Source organism: Boleophthalmus pectinirostris, unplaced genomic scaffold, assembly GCF_026225935.1.
Source record: "Boleophthalmus pectinirostris isolate CB_2022bp ecotype Guang Dong unplaced genomic scaffold, ASM2622593v1 HiC_scaffold_14, whole genome shotgun sequence".
In the NCBI taxonomy this organism is placed as follows: Eukaryota; Metazoa; Chordata; class Actinopteri; order Gobiiformes; family Gobiidae; genus Boleophthalmus; species Boleophthalmus pectinirostris.
Genome location: NW_026571047.1, coordinates 8,134,754 through 8,152,285, shown reverse-complemented (window position 1 = coordinate 8,152,285; position 17,532 = coordinate 8,134,754). Strand labels below are relative to the sequence as shown.

Below are 17,532 nucleotides of genomic sequence, written 5' to 3'. Positions count from 1 at the left end.
ACTCATTTCTCTAAAACATAGTTAAAGGTGCACTGTGCAACTTTTCAGGTTTGGGGTTCGCTACCATGGAAATGCGCTTGCTTTGCCTGTAAAGTTCCACACTACGGTATTAAACTTATATGAGAAAAACATAAATAAGATTTTAGAATTAGGGGTGTTTTTATTACTCAAAAATAAAGCATGCATTCTAAGTCTGAGTGGTGTCGCCTCTTCACAGATCTTACTTGTAAAGTGGCCTGGCGGTACTTTAAGAGTAAAAGTATATCTGTTGTTAATTTGTTACAATCTAGTGATACTGATTAAATAATGGTACATATTTAGAGTTAACAGTTGCAATATGAATCAATTTCTTATTTTTCTTAGGAATTTTGTTTGCAAAGCTGAATCTTGAAATCAAAGTCTTTAGTCAGGTCGTTACCTAGCCAGGCTGGCACCACTTAGTGCCTCCGCTCAAAGTCATTTCTCTTCAGCAACTAGGTCAGGAATTAGAATACACTAGATGGTGTGCAAGAACCTCGGAAGTGCGAGTTCGGGCACCAGCCAATCAGAGACGAGCCATACATTCTGTGTTGTTAACGATAGCTGAGATCGAGGATTTAAAGCCGGAACAAAGAGAATATTTGGTGAATTTTATCAAGGGGAAAGACGTTATTGCCCTTCTTCCTATGGGATTTGGGAAAATCTTAATATACCAGTTAGCAGTGTTAGCAGCGCATTACATATGTCACAACCAAATAGCAGCGATTGGTTAAATAAAAAAAGTACCAGCCCATCAAGCGAACGAATCCTAACGCTGCAAGGTCAGACGGTTTCCACGAAATAAAACCGGTTGATGAATCAGGACATTACCACAAACATGGTCATAATAATCCTTAAAATCATATGAAAAGCACTTTTGACTGTTCTGTCCAGTTGAAAAATGTAGTGGAGAAGAAAGAACAGATGCCATCTCTTAAATGTAGTGAAGTAAAAGTAAAAAGCATCCACATAAAATTGTACTTAAGTAAAGTATAGATACCTAAACCTTCCACCACAGATTTTTTTTCCATTATATTTATTGCATATCTACAAACATGTAAACATACATACAAATACACAGACAAACAATACACACAAAGAAAATGATTCAGATTGATAATTTAAGTTGTAACATGTAATGAGCTTGTTTATGTTTAGGTTTTCAAATGATTTCAAATAATCTTGCATTTGATCGAAAGATTTGGGATCAGTATTATTCCACTTACAGCAATGAACACAATATTTTCCATATAAAATTATAACATTTAATATATATGTGGGTTTTTTATCAAATTTTTCCCAAGCTTAATCCCCACACCATGTAAAGGTTTTTAAAAAGTTTTCAATTCTACACCAAAAAGAAAAAACATATTGTCTCTGCATTTTTGATGGCGGTTCCATTTTAGAAATTACAGCTACTTCTTGTATTTTTGTATTTTGTTGTTTTGTACATTTCTTCACAAACTGCCACTGAACTGATGTAAAACTATGAAAAATATTTACTACTATCCAACAAAACCGAGTCAGAATTAGAAAAATATGTATGAATCAAAGTCAAATGCACATTAAGCTATGATGTTAATGTACAAACAATGAAAGTATGATTAATAAAAAAATAAAAAATGAATTCCCGGTGGATGTAGGTGTATCAGCGAAGGTGCAGCTGGTTTCAGTACGTCAGAAAATACAAACTGATACCAGATTTGATTCAGCCTCACAGGCTGCACTAGCTCTGATACATGATGATGCAGGTGCTGGGTTTTAGGCAGTCACAATTCACATCAGACAGAGTTATTTTTGGTTTAAAGCAGACCTGTTATGCAAAATCAGCTTTTCACAGCTTTTGACCATGTGTATAGTAGCTTCCTTCAAATTTACCCTTTTGAAGTTGTATTTGGAGTGATTTGTGCATGTTTGAGCCATCTTTAACACCTTAGTTTACTTATTTTATTTGTATCACATACATTAGGTCACTTCTCTGTACTTACTTCTTCTACAGTTTTATTTTTTAGGATTCGGCAGTGTTGCGTAGTCATTTTAGCTCAAATGAAAAACATTCCACCACTTGCCAGCGTGATCTGCAGCTACTGTATCCATTGGAGGGACTGACAGCTACACGGCTCTTCGTTGTGATGACTTTTACTTCAACATCAGCTCCCATTGGGCACCACAGTTTTACAACTTAAAGTCAGCGGACTAGTTTTCTTCAATTAATTTAAGATGAATATTATTTTTATTGTTCCTTTATTTATTCAATATTTTATCAGGTAAGTCAATTGAGAACAACTTCTCATTTGCAATGACGACCTGACCAAGAGGCAGGATAAAACAGCAAAAACAGAATACTCTCACTCATCAATCATAACATGAAACAGTGAACTGAAACATGAAACAGTGAAATATTTGAAGTTATAAAAGTCTTAAAAGATCCTGTAAAATAATCATGACTGAGTTTTTAAAAGTTAACAGAGAAAACAAACTAAGATACTATTATAGATTAGATCATAACTACCGAATATAAGGCACACTTAAAATCCTTTCATTTTCTCAAAAGTCGACAGTGCGCCTTATAATACTGTATTAATTCTGGTTGCGCTTACTGACCTTGAACTGATTTTATGTGGTACACGTCGCTCAAAAATCTGTCAAAATGTTTTAGTACGATTTTAGTAAGCTACGAAGCTTGATGAATTGTCAGAGCATTACGGCTACCATAGTCAAGAGTCTCGCGGAGTAAGTCTGACAGAAGTTGACCGCATCAGCACTCAACGAGCAAACAGTTTTTTTCAGCGCTTATCGTTTATGCAAATTAGCCGTGCGGATCTAAGTTTTGTTTCTGTAAGATTTAAACAAATGTGCACAAAGCTGCATTAAACACATTGTGACTCAATGTATATTTGAGAATTACGCCACTATCTGCCAATGAATCGTGGATGCCTGGGCGAAGGATCAGTCTCAAGTGTCGTCCGTTTGTTTCACTTAATGCGTCTTATAATCTGGTGCGCCTTAAGTATGAAAATAGATGAGAGAATTCAACATTATTGATATTGTGCCTTATAATCCGGTGCACCTTATAGCCCGAAAAATGCAGTACATTATGTATTTTATACCTAGATAATAGACACAAACACAATATATCTTCCTATAAACAAGTGGATTTCAGCACTGAAACTGGCAACCCAAATGAGACAGTCATGTGAGGCTCATTCTGTTTTCATCTTACTAATTGTCTTGAGAACCAAAACAGAAAATGTAACAAAAACTACTTGTTCATCATGTGCAGTGTTTTTGTCACTAAGAGTAAAAGTTGTATTCGATTTGAATATGTTTACTTCGTATTTAGAGTCTCTCAAACAGAAAACACTCTGTTCCACTTTGTGATGTCATGCTGTAATGAAGGAAGCGCTCCACTGTGTTTTTAAACTCTATATATCGTCACTAGAATATTTTGGATGATTTCAGCCATAGAATCGCCAATCAGAACATTTTGAGCTTTGGAAAGTAGACAGACTAATAATAAAAGGTTACTCAAACATGTGTGAATGAAACAAAAACCCAACTCCAGGTTTCTTTTTGATGTGGAAGTAACATTCTGACATGGATTAAAGCTCAATTTTGCATAATATTGAACGTTTAAAATGGTAAGTTGTGGACAGCAATGATAGCGCTGATGACTAAATAGGTGTGAAGTCAAGATTTTCGTGAATTTCAGTGAGTGTGTGTGTGAGGGGAACTCCCACAGCACAGAGAGTTGCACTTAGACAAATGAGCGTCCATTTTGAAGGATACACAACACACGCACCATCACACCAGATCTGCACTTTACAGGTGAGTGACTCATCTATAACTGCTGAGACTCAAACTCACGGACGGAAATAAAAACGCAAGTATGATTATGTTTTTGGTCATTATATAGTTCTAGTAACTTCATTTTCTGCCACTACATAGGTGCACTGTGTAACTTTTTGGTTGGGGATCTGTCACCTGCTTGTTTCTATGTCATTGGAATGTTCCACAGTATGACATTAAACAGCTGTACCTTACATTTATTCAATTACGCATGGTTTTATAACTCAAAAATACTTAGAAAAACAGACATTCTAACAGTGAGCAGGTTTGCCTCTCCACAAATCTGACTTGTAACTTGGTTTGGTTTGGTCTCCAAGGTAATAGGTTTAATGCCATACTGCGAAACATTCCAGACAAAGCAACATCGCCATGGAGTAAAATTTTCAGCCCAAATCTGTATCAAAATCAGCATGTCTGAAGCCTTATAAAACCTCAAAGTCTGTGCGAAATACTTTTACTTTTTACTCAGGAAGTTGGTGTCAGGTAGTCATTTTAGCTTTTAAAACCTCAAAATCTGTGCAAAATACTTTTACTTGTTACTCTTAAAGTACATTTTTAATAGGTACTTTAAAACTTTTACTTAAGTCAATTTTTTTCCATGTGAATAAGTATTTTTTGTTCTACCAAAACTCAATCACTGCTAGAGAATGGCAAACTTTACTTCAAAAAAATATTAAGGGTCCAAAAAATGACTCAAGTAAGTATTTAGGAAAAAAAGTATTTGGAAAAACTACTACTCAGGGAAGAGTAATTTAAAGAGTAACATCTGATTTATAATTTGAAGTGAATGTAATTGTAAGGACAAAATGTTAAACAGTACACAAAATCTGCCATTTTCAAGAAATTGTACTTTTCTAGCAGGGTACTTTTACTCGAACGTAATGTTTTTGTTGAAGTAACAGTATTCTCAGTTCAGTAAAAGTTTTGGTTACTCTTCCCTTCCCTTTTTGGACTTCAAATATGAGTTAGCTTTTCCATTTTTTGTGTCTATCCCTTCAAAATACCAGCTTCTATGCATTATTGAACATTTTGTCTTACTTACTTTGTACTAACTTACTATAGTTACGTCCTGAAGTTACTCTTTAAGGGCTCTTACTTGCGTACTTTTCCCAAATACTTTATTACACATACTTGAGTCATTTCTTGGACCGCTAATATTATTCTGAAGTAAAGTTACAGTTACTCGAGTACAATTTCCAGCTGTTCTACCCACCTCTGCCAAGACCAAGCCAACAGTTGCCATTCTCTAGCAGTGATTTGGTTTTGGCTTTTTTCTAAGATCATAACCAGATGTGTTTCAATATTTGTCTGTATTCAGCTTGTCTTTTGGATTCGTTTGAAGTGGCAAAACCTCATCTGCTGTTAGGATTCCCTGTGTTAGTTGGCATGGCAACAACAGAGAGAATAAGAACAAGAAACAAAAACAAGAAGAAGAAACAAAACCAAATTGTGTATCTCGGTATTTTGTCGTCACACGTGATAGAATTCTCAGTTTGCTTAACATTAAAGGTGCACTATGTAACCTCTAAGGTAGCGGGTCTGTTACTTATTTATTTCTTTGCCTTGAAAGTTCCACAGTAGGGCTTTAAACCTGCAGTATCTCCATTGCATTTGTTCAATTACAGGTGTTTGATAGCTGTAAAATACCTTAAAAACAAGAATTCTTACCATGTGCAGGCTTGCTTCTCCATAGATCTGACCATATTTCCATGGAGACAAAAAGGTGACGGACCCTCCTCCAGAAAAGTTACACAGTGCACCTTTAAACCAATAGAAATTTTAAAATGCTAAATAGTAAAGTTAGCGTTTCTTCAAAACTATTGTAGTATTTACCAGTAGGGACTTATTAGTGTATGTGCTTGTTTTGGCACACTTCAAAAATGGTAGGTTTCCATGGTAACAGTCATTTTTGATGTTCCATGCTGCGCTTTAAACATATTTAGTTTTTGTTTGTTTTTTTCGTTTTTTTTTTTTTTACATTTTTACTGTTATAAATGCTCATTTTGTTGAAGGTGCACCACAAGGATCAGTCATGGGCCTTCACTTTTTTCACTAAATATGATAGCAGTTGGATTTAATTTGAGGAAATACACAATTTTGTTGCTTTGGGGTTTTGACATTAGCCAGATTTACACGCCTTTAAACAATTACTACCCGAGACTGTCAAATTTACTGCTAATACCACATTGTTACACTAACTGTTGCATTGTAATGGTGGTTGAAACTTTTGATTTGAATACCTTATTTTTTAGTTTGGACAGATTTAGTATTGTTTTGTGTACTAACCACACTCAGCAAATTCAGTAATGACTACATGGTCTCTGAAGGCAGTGGAGGGCGGAGGAGCTACCACGCCTGACCAGCTCCCCCAGCAACAGAGCGTGACGCCATGCATTTGAACCCCAGTACAGGGAGATTCTACTACAAATCAGCTACAAGTTTACTATTAATTATTGAGTGAATGCTTGAAAATTCTGGTATGTTTCAATTTCGGTGTTTATTTCTTATTTTGTATGTTTGCTTATTTATTTATGTTGGGTTCAGGCCGCGCTTTTTGTCAGTAAGCCCAAGGTTGGCTTCAATAGGAAAACTGAAGTGGGGATTGGTGAGGAAATTAATAATGTAATGTAAAACTATTTGAGAAAGCTGTAGCTGGAAATGTGTTATGAAAGATATAGCACATCTTCATATTGCTGTTTATTTATTTAATTTGTATTTTATTTATGTACAACTATTTGAGAAAGTTGTAACAAGAAATGTGTCTGAAAGATTGAAGACGTTTTCATATTGCTGTTTATTTATTAAATTTTATTTATTTTTTAAATTCTTATTATATTTTACTTTTTAATTTATCTATTATTAATTTATTTTAATTATACATTTATTACTATTATTTTTTATAATTATTATTTTAAAAAAACTTTTCTTTAAATCTATGTTTTGTTTTTGTTTTTTTGTTTGATTGTTTGTTTCTTAATATATATATTTTTTTAAATCTATGTTGTATGTATGTTTCCCAGGGCTCATGGCTAAGGGCTGCTCTAGCGCTCAGTTCTGGGACTCCCTGCTTAACACCTGCATGCCCTGTCACCTCATCTGTCACAAGCAGGATATCATCAGCAGATGCAAAAAGTTCTGTGGTGAGTGTGCGATGCTGTTGCTCTACCTGGAATGTGCCACAGTGTAGCTTTAAACCAATCTATGCCCATTGAGAGTGAGGTCAATGAATCAGGTGAGATCAATGTGAGACCACTCATAATGACAAAATCATTTTTGACAAGATGCACTTCATTTGTTTAAAGTGCATGGCAGGTTAGAGTACTGTTTCACTAGAGCCAAAAAACAAACAAACAAAAAAAACACAAGCCAAACCAAAATGCAAAAACTAAAATGCAATACACAATAGTGATGAGAAAAATGCCTTCCTTCCTTGTAAATTGTCTCTGCGTTTGCATAGAATTCTCTGTATTGATGACATACGTAGGGGGATTCTGTTTTAGAAGTCTCTGCTACTTCCTGTTTTATTGTACTTTTCTTCTCTTTTCTGCTTTTTTCCCCCACAAACTGTGACTCAACTGATGTAAAACTATGATAAATATAGACCACAGGTACTACTTCACCAAACTAGAATTAGAAAGGTCCAACAGTATATTAAGCAGAACTGACTCTTGAGAACTTTTAGCCATGTTATGTATGTATATATGTATGTTACCTCCTCAAAAACAGACCTGGAGTTGTGTTTTGTTTCATTCACATATTCAATTCAATTCAATCTTTATTAAGAGCACGTAGTATCTGGTTCATAATATTAAAAAGAAAAGAAAATAGTAAGAGTAAAAAAGTTAAATACAGTGTATGTTATAATGTTTACAGACAAGAGCGCCAGTGTCTCCACAGCTTAGAGGTGAATCTGACAGAGCTCCTCACAGGACACACTAGAGCTTCAATGATTTGATTACTCAGATTCGTGGCTCTACATATAAATGAATAAATACAACATCTGATTGTGACAACACAGGGTCTCACACCACAATTTACAAACATTTCACTGGTGCTAACAGAACCTCGGCACTTTCAGTAATATTCTCCAAGAATCGTTATAGGCCACTGTCAAACTCTATTTCTTGTAGTTGTGCCAAAGATGCGCAGTATACATACATACATACATACATACATACATACATACATACATACATACATACATACATATGTTAGAGTAACCCTTTATTATTAATCTGTCTACATCTCCAAAGCTCAAAAAGCTGTTCCATGGAGTGGTAGTTTTCAAGTTAACAGCTACCCTTGACCATTTTTTAGTAGAGATTGGCAATTGCAGATCTGAAATCATCCAAATGATTCTCATGAAGGTGTATGGAGTTTAGAAACACAGTGGAGCACTTCTTTTACCACGTGACATCACAAGTTGGAACAGATTGTTGTTTGGGAAAAGTATTTCGCCTAAATATACAGGGTTTGTGTATTAAACATGTGTGAAAGAAACACAACTCCAGGTTTGTGACCAAGAAACAACATTATAACGTCTAAAGTCATTGATCAACCAACGCGTCAGTCTTTAGACCAGGGTCTCCAACCTGTAGCTCAGGAGCCACCAGTAGCTCTCCACCCCCTTCCAAGTAGCTCGCCAATGGATATCTGAATTCTGTGTACTGTGCTGAATAAGTAAAATTTGATTAATTACCATTGTAAATGTATAATTTTGATGTCTAACTGTGCACTAATAAATAGATTTTATGTTTCATAGACATCTAACTTGCCATGGCTCTTATATTTACTCACTGAGTGCGTATACATGCACATCAGTGTCCCGGTTATTAGCCATATCCCGGTTATGGCAGTATTCGGAGTACTGCGTATACATGCACCATGAAGAAACCAGGATACTCAAAAAACCCAATCATAACCGGGATACTGATGTGCATGTATATGCACTCAATGTCTTTGTGACTGCTTAAATTAGAAGCTCTCTGGCATTCCCGATATGTAAAGGAGCTCACTGGAGGAAAAAGGTTGGAGACCCCTGCTTTAGACCCTTCATCTGCTTCAGTGCACACCATTGCTGGAAGGAATCTCCAAGAATCCCCTTAGTTTAGCTTTGCTCCTTTTCCCCTTTTCTTCTTACAGCGACTTCAAAAAGGGACTTTCTTTTGCGGCTGAACTGATCGTGGATTCTTATCTGCCATCGCAAGAAACTTTATGCCAATTGTGAGGCAGCTACAATTCGAAAAAGCTGCTAAGAACCGCTGCGTTGGTTGAGTAAATGGCGTCTTGTGTATGTGGAATACGTGTGAGGTGTCTGCAAACCACTCAATCCCAGCCCACCGGCAAGTCAGTTACAATAGAAACGTAGGGAGTTTGTTGACAACCTAACAGCCAATAGATATTATTGGCTGATGTTTAGCTGGTCCCACCACGTCCACGGCTGATGGATTTTCATTCTTTTTTTCGGTCATCATAATTATAATGCTAGTTTGAACTTTCAGTGACAATTTGAAACAAAAACAAAAAATCCTCCATACAACCTTTAATACATGCATACTGTGGATAATTCATTCCAGGCAAAGCAATAACATCTCCATGGAAACGAGTAAAGCTACAGAGTGCGTAGTTAAGTCTCCTTTGTCTTTTCAGTGATCTCCCAGTGTAATGAACGGGTGCAGCACTACTATGACGGATTACTCAAGACTTGTGCACGCTGTCCTGAGAAATGCACGGATCAGAACGATGGGTGCCCTCGAAACTGCCTGAGTGAGTACAATTCTACATCATACTACAAATACTCATGTACAGTGTGTGCCCTGATGAACTACAATGTGTTCTAAACAACTGGATTTCAGCATTGTATGAGATTATCGGCACTCCACAATATCCAATCATGTTCCAGAATCATTAGAGATGCATATCACATCTTCACAGAGATCAAACCAGAGCAAGTTACAGGTCAGATCTGTGGAGAGGTGACCCCGCTCACAGTCAGGATGCCTGTTTTTGTAGGTATTTTTGAGCTATAAAACCACCTGCACTTTAATAAATGTAAGGTAGAGCTGTTTAAAGTCATATTGTGGAATATTCTAAGCAGAGCAGTGACATCTCCATAGAAACAAACAGGTGACGGACCTCCAACCAAAAAGCAGTAGTGGAAGAAGTATTCAATTTGTTACTTAAGTAAAATTACAGATGCTGAAGCAGAAAAATACACACGAAAAAATCTGCTCAAGTAAACGTCTTAAGCATAACGCATTCATTTAAATATGTACATCAAGAGAAAAACGTAAAAGTATTTCCCAGATTTTGAGGTCTTATAGGGCTTCAAAATATTGATTTTGATACAGATTTGTGTTGAATGTTCTACAACAGAAACAATTCAATCAAAAGTTTTTATTTGTATATTTTTGGCAAAAAAATTAATCTGAGCTTCAGCGTTGGTTGGAGGAGGACAGGAAAAGGGCCGGGCTGCCTGGTGGAGGGAGGAAGAAAGCGAGTGAGGAGCTTGAGCTAAACATGCGGGAATATGGGTTATCAGCAAACGAGCACGCCACGAGAGAGTGCCCCGCAAAATGATCAGGAAGATGGCAAAACAAATGTGAGTGATATCAGAGATGAGGAGTTTGCCGCGAGTGCTGGCAGGAATCATGCTGACAAGGTAGGCAAAAGTAGGCCATCGTATAACGGCGACGTCTCCTACGATGGTTTTTACATAAAAAAACGTAAATTATAGTCATACTGGTTAAAAGAATTTGAGTACCATATTTTCCCAGGTTTCCAAATTGCTGCCCGGTCTCAAATTAATGCCTGGTCTGTTAAGTGATTGAAACAAATAAACACCCCGGCTATTATTTGGTATTTTACAGTATACAGATTTTAAAGTGGAGACTTTTTACTTTTACTTCATTACATCTAAGAGCAGGTATCTGTACTTTCTACTCCTCTACATTTAACCTTTTTTATTAAGGCTTATTTGTAACATGTTCATAGTTTGAGCAAATAAATATAAACAAATAAAAACAGGGAAAAAAGACACAATTCTGCACAAATTGGTATCAAAATCACTACATTTGATACTTTAAGACCTCAGAATCTGCACAAAATACTTTTACGTTTGACTTTCCAAGTGCATCCTTAAACTGGTATGTGATACTTTTATTTTTACTAGTATATATAGTATATATATATATATATATATATATATATATATATATATATAAAAAATTTTTTTTTTTGCCCTGATATTTGTACTTTTACTTAAGTATCAACCACTGTTTAAATGACACATTTACATAACAAATACACGAACCATGAAAATAGCAAACGATGAGTGAAATGAAAGTTCTTTGTGTGTCCTGTGTGGCAAAGGGCAAAGGGCAAAAGGTGAAGCAAGATGAAGCAAAGCCGACAATCCAAAATTACCAAAAAATAAACACATCATGACAAAAAAAATATAAAGTAACAATAACAGATTATCATTTTCATCCTTCAGTGCTACCTTTAAAAATGTAATGTTTTCAAGTAGAGCTATTTTAAGCCAGTAGGGGGAGTCAAGAGGCAATTTTTTCTTAGGCAAAGTACATGGATTTAACTCAGCTGTACCTCAAATGAATTTATGTTGTGACAAGCCAAACGTTGTTGGTCATGTTTGTGAATGTGCGTGTGAATAGGTGAGTGGTTCCTTGATGTGCTTTGAGGTCGAAAAGTGTTAGATATAAATATGACTGTTTCATTTTAACATGTTGATAGGGAGGGGAAAAAAGACAAAATTCCGCACAAATCTGTATCAAAATCACTACATTTGACGCTTTTTTACTCTTCAAGTATATTTTTAAACAGGTACTTTAACATTCACTTAATTACTCTTTCTCAATCTTTTTCATGTGATACTTTTACTTAACTTTATTTATTTATTTATTTTGCTCAGGTATTTGTACTTTTACTTAAGTATCAAAACGGAGTACTTCCTCCACCACTGTTTAAATGACACATTTACAGATCAAATACACAAACCATGAAAATAGCAAATGATGAGCAAAATGAAAGTTCCTTGTGTGTCCTCTTTTAAATAGGAAAAGGGCAAAAAGTGAAGAAAGGTAAAGCAAAGCTGACAATCTAAAATTACTAAAAAAAATAAAGGCATCATAACAAAAGTAGAACTTTTTAAGCCAGTAGGGGGAGTCAAGAGGCAAATTTTTTCCTTCGGCAAAGTATATGGGTTAATTCCGTTGTACCTCAAATGAATTAATGTTGTGACGAGCTAAACGTTGTTGGTAATGTTTGTGAATGTGCGTGTGAATGGGTGAGCGGTTCCTTGATGTGCTTTGAGGTCTTTGATGGTAGAAAAGTGTTAGATATAAAAAATGACCATTTAAAACCTTTCTTTGTTCAACCAATGGGAATTTATTTTTTGTTTTTCTTGAAAGACTAAAGCAATAGCCACATTTATCACCATGAGCCTTCAGGACCATCTTATAACCATCTTATTTGGATAAATGCATGTTTGAGGACGGTAAATCTGTATTGTCCTGCATTTGTGTCTTGAGTTCTGAGAAAATGTCTGTTTTCACCTACCCCCTATGTCCGCCCACTTCCTTATGCTCAGATGCTATTAATAAAAAAAAGAAAAGAAAAGGATATGGTTAAAATATAAATCTGCTTCTGTGAAATGCTCCGATCAGGCCTGCAGTGTGAAACAAGAAATCGATGGTTTCTATGATTAAGACACTTCAGATCAATACTGCGTTTTACAGTGAACAAAACAAAATGTATTTTTCTTTTTCTTAATTCATGTTTATACACGTTTAATAATTTCACTATATTCATTTCATCCTCCCACAGAAAGGACGACAACTGCTGCTGCCAGAAGAATGACACTGCCCCCTGCTGGCGCCAACGCACACAGCACCCTGGACCCTAACATCGTGCTCTACCCAAGTACTGATTCAGAACACACAAACACAAACACACACAGATGCTTTTTTGTGTGTGTGAAAGACTGTCTGTTTTCACCTACCCCCTATGTCCGCCCACTCCCCTGTACTCAGTTGCAATCAATTACAATTAAGACAATTCAGATCAATACTGCGTTTTATGGTGAACAAATACGTAATGTCTTTATTTTTCTTTTATTTATGTTTGAAATCAGCTGCCCTCCCCTATGAGCTCAAAAAATGTCCAAAAATTTCTAAAATGACCAAATGAAAGAATCGAAAATTTTAGCTCAATCCCTTCAGTCGTTTCTGAGTTATGGTCTGTTGAAATTTTGGGGCCATGCTCACTTTTTTGGAAGCCTACATTTATAATGTTTGAGAGACCATAACTTCATACAAAATAGAGCTAGGAAGCTGAAATTATTATTGTAGATTCTTGGTCATAGATTCTAAATCTGTTGTCAAATATTTGGTTTCTTTATTAAGGGGGGAAGCTATGGGCTCCCAAAATCTCACATTTGGTTGCCGATCATTTTTTATTTTTTTTGAGGTCCAAGAGCTATTTACTCCAAACAGATATTTATAAACTAATTGTTGAACCTGAATATTTGAGAGAATAACAATTTCTGACAACAATCTCACACTTTTCTGAGATTTCATGTGGATGGTGTAGAGTCCCAAATAAGGTCACAGACCAAATGTGACCTTTTTGGCCCCTTCTTTGGACCCTTGGTTCCACATGTGGGCAGTTAGATGTTGATAAAATTTTTACCAGAGAAACTTTGGCATATTCTGATTAGTTTAAAGTAATAAAAACATCTACTATTAACTTCCTTCATTTCAAACGGAATCTTTGAAAATGGGATCACAGGTCATTTTTGGTGGGGCTTAGGTACTTTTCCACCTGCTAGAAAGGTTCAATTACATTTAATAGACTTAAACACTAGTTGCTTGTTATAAGGGAAGACAATTGGAGATTATCTGTGGTACATTGCTTGTGATTGTATTGGTGGCACAATAAAACACTCAGCTGCAAGGGACAGTCTTCAGGCAATTTTAGATTCTTTCATTTGGTGATTTTAGAAATATTTTGAAATGTTTTAAATCAAATCTGAGATGGCTCATAGGGGATTCCTTGAAAATGGCTGATTTCATATGGACTGACCCAATATTCATTTAATCTTCATCCTTACACAGAGAGGACTACCACTGCTGCTGCCAGAAGAATAATAACTAAACCTGTCCAGACACTGCCCCCTACTGGCGTGACCACACACAACACCGTGGACCCGGGCACCTTGGTCCCTGACATCCTGCTCTACTCTTTCTGGGCTCTTTGTTCAGTGCTAGTGCTGACCAGCCTGGCTGTAGCACTGAGGGTCATTCTGAAGGAGACAAAGTCCAGATCAGCCAAGACTGGAGATAAACGAGCTCAAGTTGCTCTGAACATGGATATGGTTCTACCACAAGAAGGTTGGGATTCAAAAAGTAGCATTCTAATATTTCTTTCTTTGTAATAAATGTGTAACAATATGCTAATCTCAGAGAAGACATTTATTAGTGTTTTGTAATAAACTTAAAGGCGCAGTATCTAATTTGGGTTTAGTAGGTTAAAGATTTAAAAAAGTCAATTATTTTATGATTTCTCATTTTTACACGTTTTAACAGGTCAACACTGCCCTCTCCTGTTGTTTTCCAGAAACGCAGCTCAGATGTGATCCCTCAGACTGCTCCATTCCCACTGAGAACTGCGTGTGTGTGCATTGCTTCCCTGATCTGAAAAGCATGGACCAGGACTGTCCAATCATAGTGGCTCGTTCAAACCAAGAGACGGCGCCGGAGGTTCAGCATGCAGGAGATGAATGGGCTGGCAGGGACATCTACACTTCAGGCTCAAATTTGCTTCATGTGGGAGCCGTGGGCTGGAGTGACTGCATATATTCAATACATAATGATGGGTGTCAGTGAGTTCTTACTGAAGGAATAAAAGGATAAAATGCAACTACAAAAGGTTTATTATTATCAGTGGACAATATGTACTGTCAAAACCTGGGCCTTCCTCTTCAGAGTACAAATATTCAATAGAAACATTTGAGTTCATATGAACCTACAAAACATCCAAACTACAGGAGAGCTGAAGGAGACACCATGTGACATGTTGGAGTTTGTTTTATTCGAGTGTTTTTCACACGATCCAGTTCTTGCAGCAGTTACATGTGAGGAATGATGACCAGACCAAACTATTGAGGTTTCACCATAGTCTCGAACATACAAATGTACATATTACATACATACATGTGAACAGTCCATCAAACTGTGATACCAGCTCAGACGGCATGCTTAATGCAAGTACTGATTCAGTACACCACATAGGACATACGCACGTGCACACTCACGTGCATACTCACTGCATACTCACCATACACACACACACACACGCACACACACAGTAGATAGAGCGACATGCGGCACACTGACACTGCAGGAGCAGCTCACACTCCACTGACAACAGCCTGTAGTTTACCTGAAAGAGTTAACCAACATGTGAAACATGGACACCACAACCATGAGGGTGAAACCAGACAAAAGAACAGCCAACAGCTGAACACAGAATGTGCACTTTTTTGCTGTGGTGTAGAAAAAGAATGAGCGCACTATGCAACACAAACAACACTGAGTGTAAGAATGGACAAACAAGTAGGTACAGTATGTAGAAAAATAGATTTCCTCCATTCCTCCTTCAGGACTGTGAAGTACGAGGGACACAAAGAAAAGTATCTACAGTCGTGACTCACATCAGTAACAAAACGCTGGCACATTGTCCATGAAGAAGAATCAGAACGCGTTGCATTGAGATCAGAATACACAATGACATTATTTTGACTTGACATATTTGGTCATGGTGCGTTGCGCAAACATGTAGAGTAGGAGTGTGCTTAGTGACAGGTGCAGAGCGACAGGTGAAAGCAGCTCTCACACAGTCACACCTCAGTCCTCCAGGAGAAGTCCAGATTCACAGTTGAATGTTGCAGATGTGTCTGCAGTGTAGAGCCACAGTCTGGGCCTGAGCCTGTACATGATACTGGACTGTACACTCAGTCGTACACTAAGGGCTTTTCCTTATGTCCCATGCACATGGAGCAAAGTCCGGCCTCTCCAGGGCTCTTACTCGTACTCTAGGAACTGCTTGTGGTAGAACAGCAGATACCTGAGAACACAGAGGAACACCAAGTCAGATGCCCTTCTACACATACAGTGACATACATTTACAGTGGAGCTCACCCCTCACTGTCCAGGACGTCCTTGATGCTGGCCTTAGTGATGATGGCATCATCACATTTGAACCACTGGTCCTTGTGCTGCCTTATGAAGGTCGTGTAGTGACCGCTCTCTAGTGTACCCTGGTGGTTTACCACTGCAAACAGGCTGTACCTAATGGAGAGCACAACAGTCGATTGAGTTCAGCTAAAATCTATCTACCTTAAGAGGAGAGACATCCATGCTAAATTATAATTATATCAAGTCTAGTATCCCTTGAAAAAAGAACCAGCTTCTGTTCTAATAACAAAAAATACAGTGTCATTACCTTCCACTTAGTTTGTACATAGATGTTTCATCTTGTTTTCTCTGACACAATCTTTCTGCCTTTATTTTCTACTAATTAAAAATTATGTGAAAGTTTGTAGTGAAATACCTATATTCTTCTTTTATTTGTGTTGAAGTTGAAAAATTGTCAGATATTTTGGTTAAAGATGGGGTATTACACTTCTATGGGGTATTCATTAACTACCAACATATAACATTTAGATCACGTTTTATTGTTTGAAAATGCTATATTCTCAAAAAAAGAAACAAGTTTTAGTATGAGTTTTAGTCACTCCCCCTTCAGAGCACTATCACAAGACAATCAGCGTGCATCCCGCTAATGAAACTACTGCACATCAGAGTTGTAGTGTATTGTTTTGTATCATGCTTTTGTATATCTATAGAAAAGTCTGACAGAATCGCATTGCTTACCGAAAGGAAAAAACATAACATAACATAACATGATAAAAAGCTCCAAAAAGTGGATGAAACTTAAAACATACCATGCTGTTTCTAAGTTTACAGTATTTGTCATTACACAATACCAGTGGTGGAAAGCAACAAAGTACAAATGTAGAAGTACATATTTAATGTATCTGTACTTTACTTATGTAATTTTAATGTGGCTACTTCTTATTTTTATTTCACTACACTTGAGAACGTGTATCTGTACTTCATTTTAGACATCCCTACTTTGAGCAAACCAAATACACAAAAGCGGCTAGAAAATTAAAATCAGTACTAGGTTAGTTCTGGTTTACTCTTGGTTCAGTCCTTGGTGTATGCAGCTCAGAAGTTTGATATAATGTCGGGTTGACAGGCGGGTGTGGTGTTGTACTGCACGGGTGCAGGTCTCCAAAAATGGGCCCATGCAGAACTCTGCGCTGTAGGGCTCCATTACGGAATAACTGCATCTTCGGTTTGTTACATAAAAGAGGAAAATAACAAAAGGATGACAGCAGCAATAAGTTTTCAGAAGGATGCAAAAAGAGTTGTAACTGTCCTGTGTGAGAAAAGTGTATAAAGTGTGTGCTGAGGGGTTTACAGCCTTAAAACAGATATAATCATTGTAAAATATAAAGCTGATTACTTCGTGGATTTCAACTATCGCGGGTTATTTTTAGAACGTAACTCCCGCGATAAA

At 36.8% G+C, this 17,532-nt stretch overlaps 2 protein-coding genes across 5 annotated transcripts in view; one reads left to right on the top strand and one right to left on the bottom strand.

Moving 5' to 3' along the window:
• The first annotated feature begins 3,709 nt into the window (after positions 1-3,709).
• LOC110173705 (tumor necrosis factor receptor superfamily member 13B) lies at positions 3,710-16,484 on the top strand. Of its 4 annotated transcripts, none has more exons than XM_055150062.1 (6): positions 3,710-3,846; positions 6,888-7,007; positions 9,517-9,633; positions 12,712-12,807; positions 14,001-14,276; positions 14,503-16,484. In XM_055150062.1, the coding sequence occupies exons 2-6, from the start codon at positions 6,893-6,895 to the stop codon at positions 14,769-14,771; spliced, it is 873 nt and encodes a 290-aa protein (XP_055006037.1). In that variant the 5' UTR covers positions 3,710-3,846; positions 6,888-6,892; the 3' UTR covers positions 14,772-16,484. The 4 variants fall into 4 exon arrangements, with proteins under 4 accessions (XP_055006037.1, XP_055006038.1, XP_055006039.1 ...); XM_055150063.1 differs by having other exon boundaries at positions 3,826-3,905; XM_055150064.1 differs by lacking the exon at positions 3,710-3,846 and adding an exon at positions 3,867-3,901.
• The window catches only part of usp22 (ubiquitin specific peptidase 22), a 41,546-nt gene continuing 38,968 nt past the window's right edge, over positions 14,955-17,532 (bottom strand). Inside the window, exons 12-13 of the mRNA XM_020939696.2 lie at positions 16,086-16,235; positions 14,955-16,011 (exon numbers count right to left, since the gene is read on the bottom strand). Of these exons, the coding sequence (XP_020795355.1) occupies positions 15,969-16,011; positions 16,086-16,235 (193 nt within the window). The 3' untranslated portion in view covers positions 14,955-15,968. The remainder of the gene's footprint in view (positions 16,012-16,085; positions 16,236-17,532) is intronic.

What these genes read in the sequence shown, in the direction of transcription:
- LOC110173705 (XM_055150061.1), top strand. An exon ending in GTGCCCTCGAAACTGCCTGA is followed by an intron (nt 9,634 to 12,711) that starts GTGAGTACAATT and finishes ATCCTCCCACAG; the next exon opens with AAAGGACGACAACTGCTGCT. An exon ending in TAACATCGTGCTCTACCCAA is followed by an intron (nt 12,808 to 14,000) that starts GTACTGATTCAG and finishes ATCCTTACACAG; the next exon opens with AGAGGACTACCACTGCTGCT.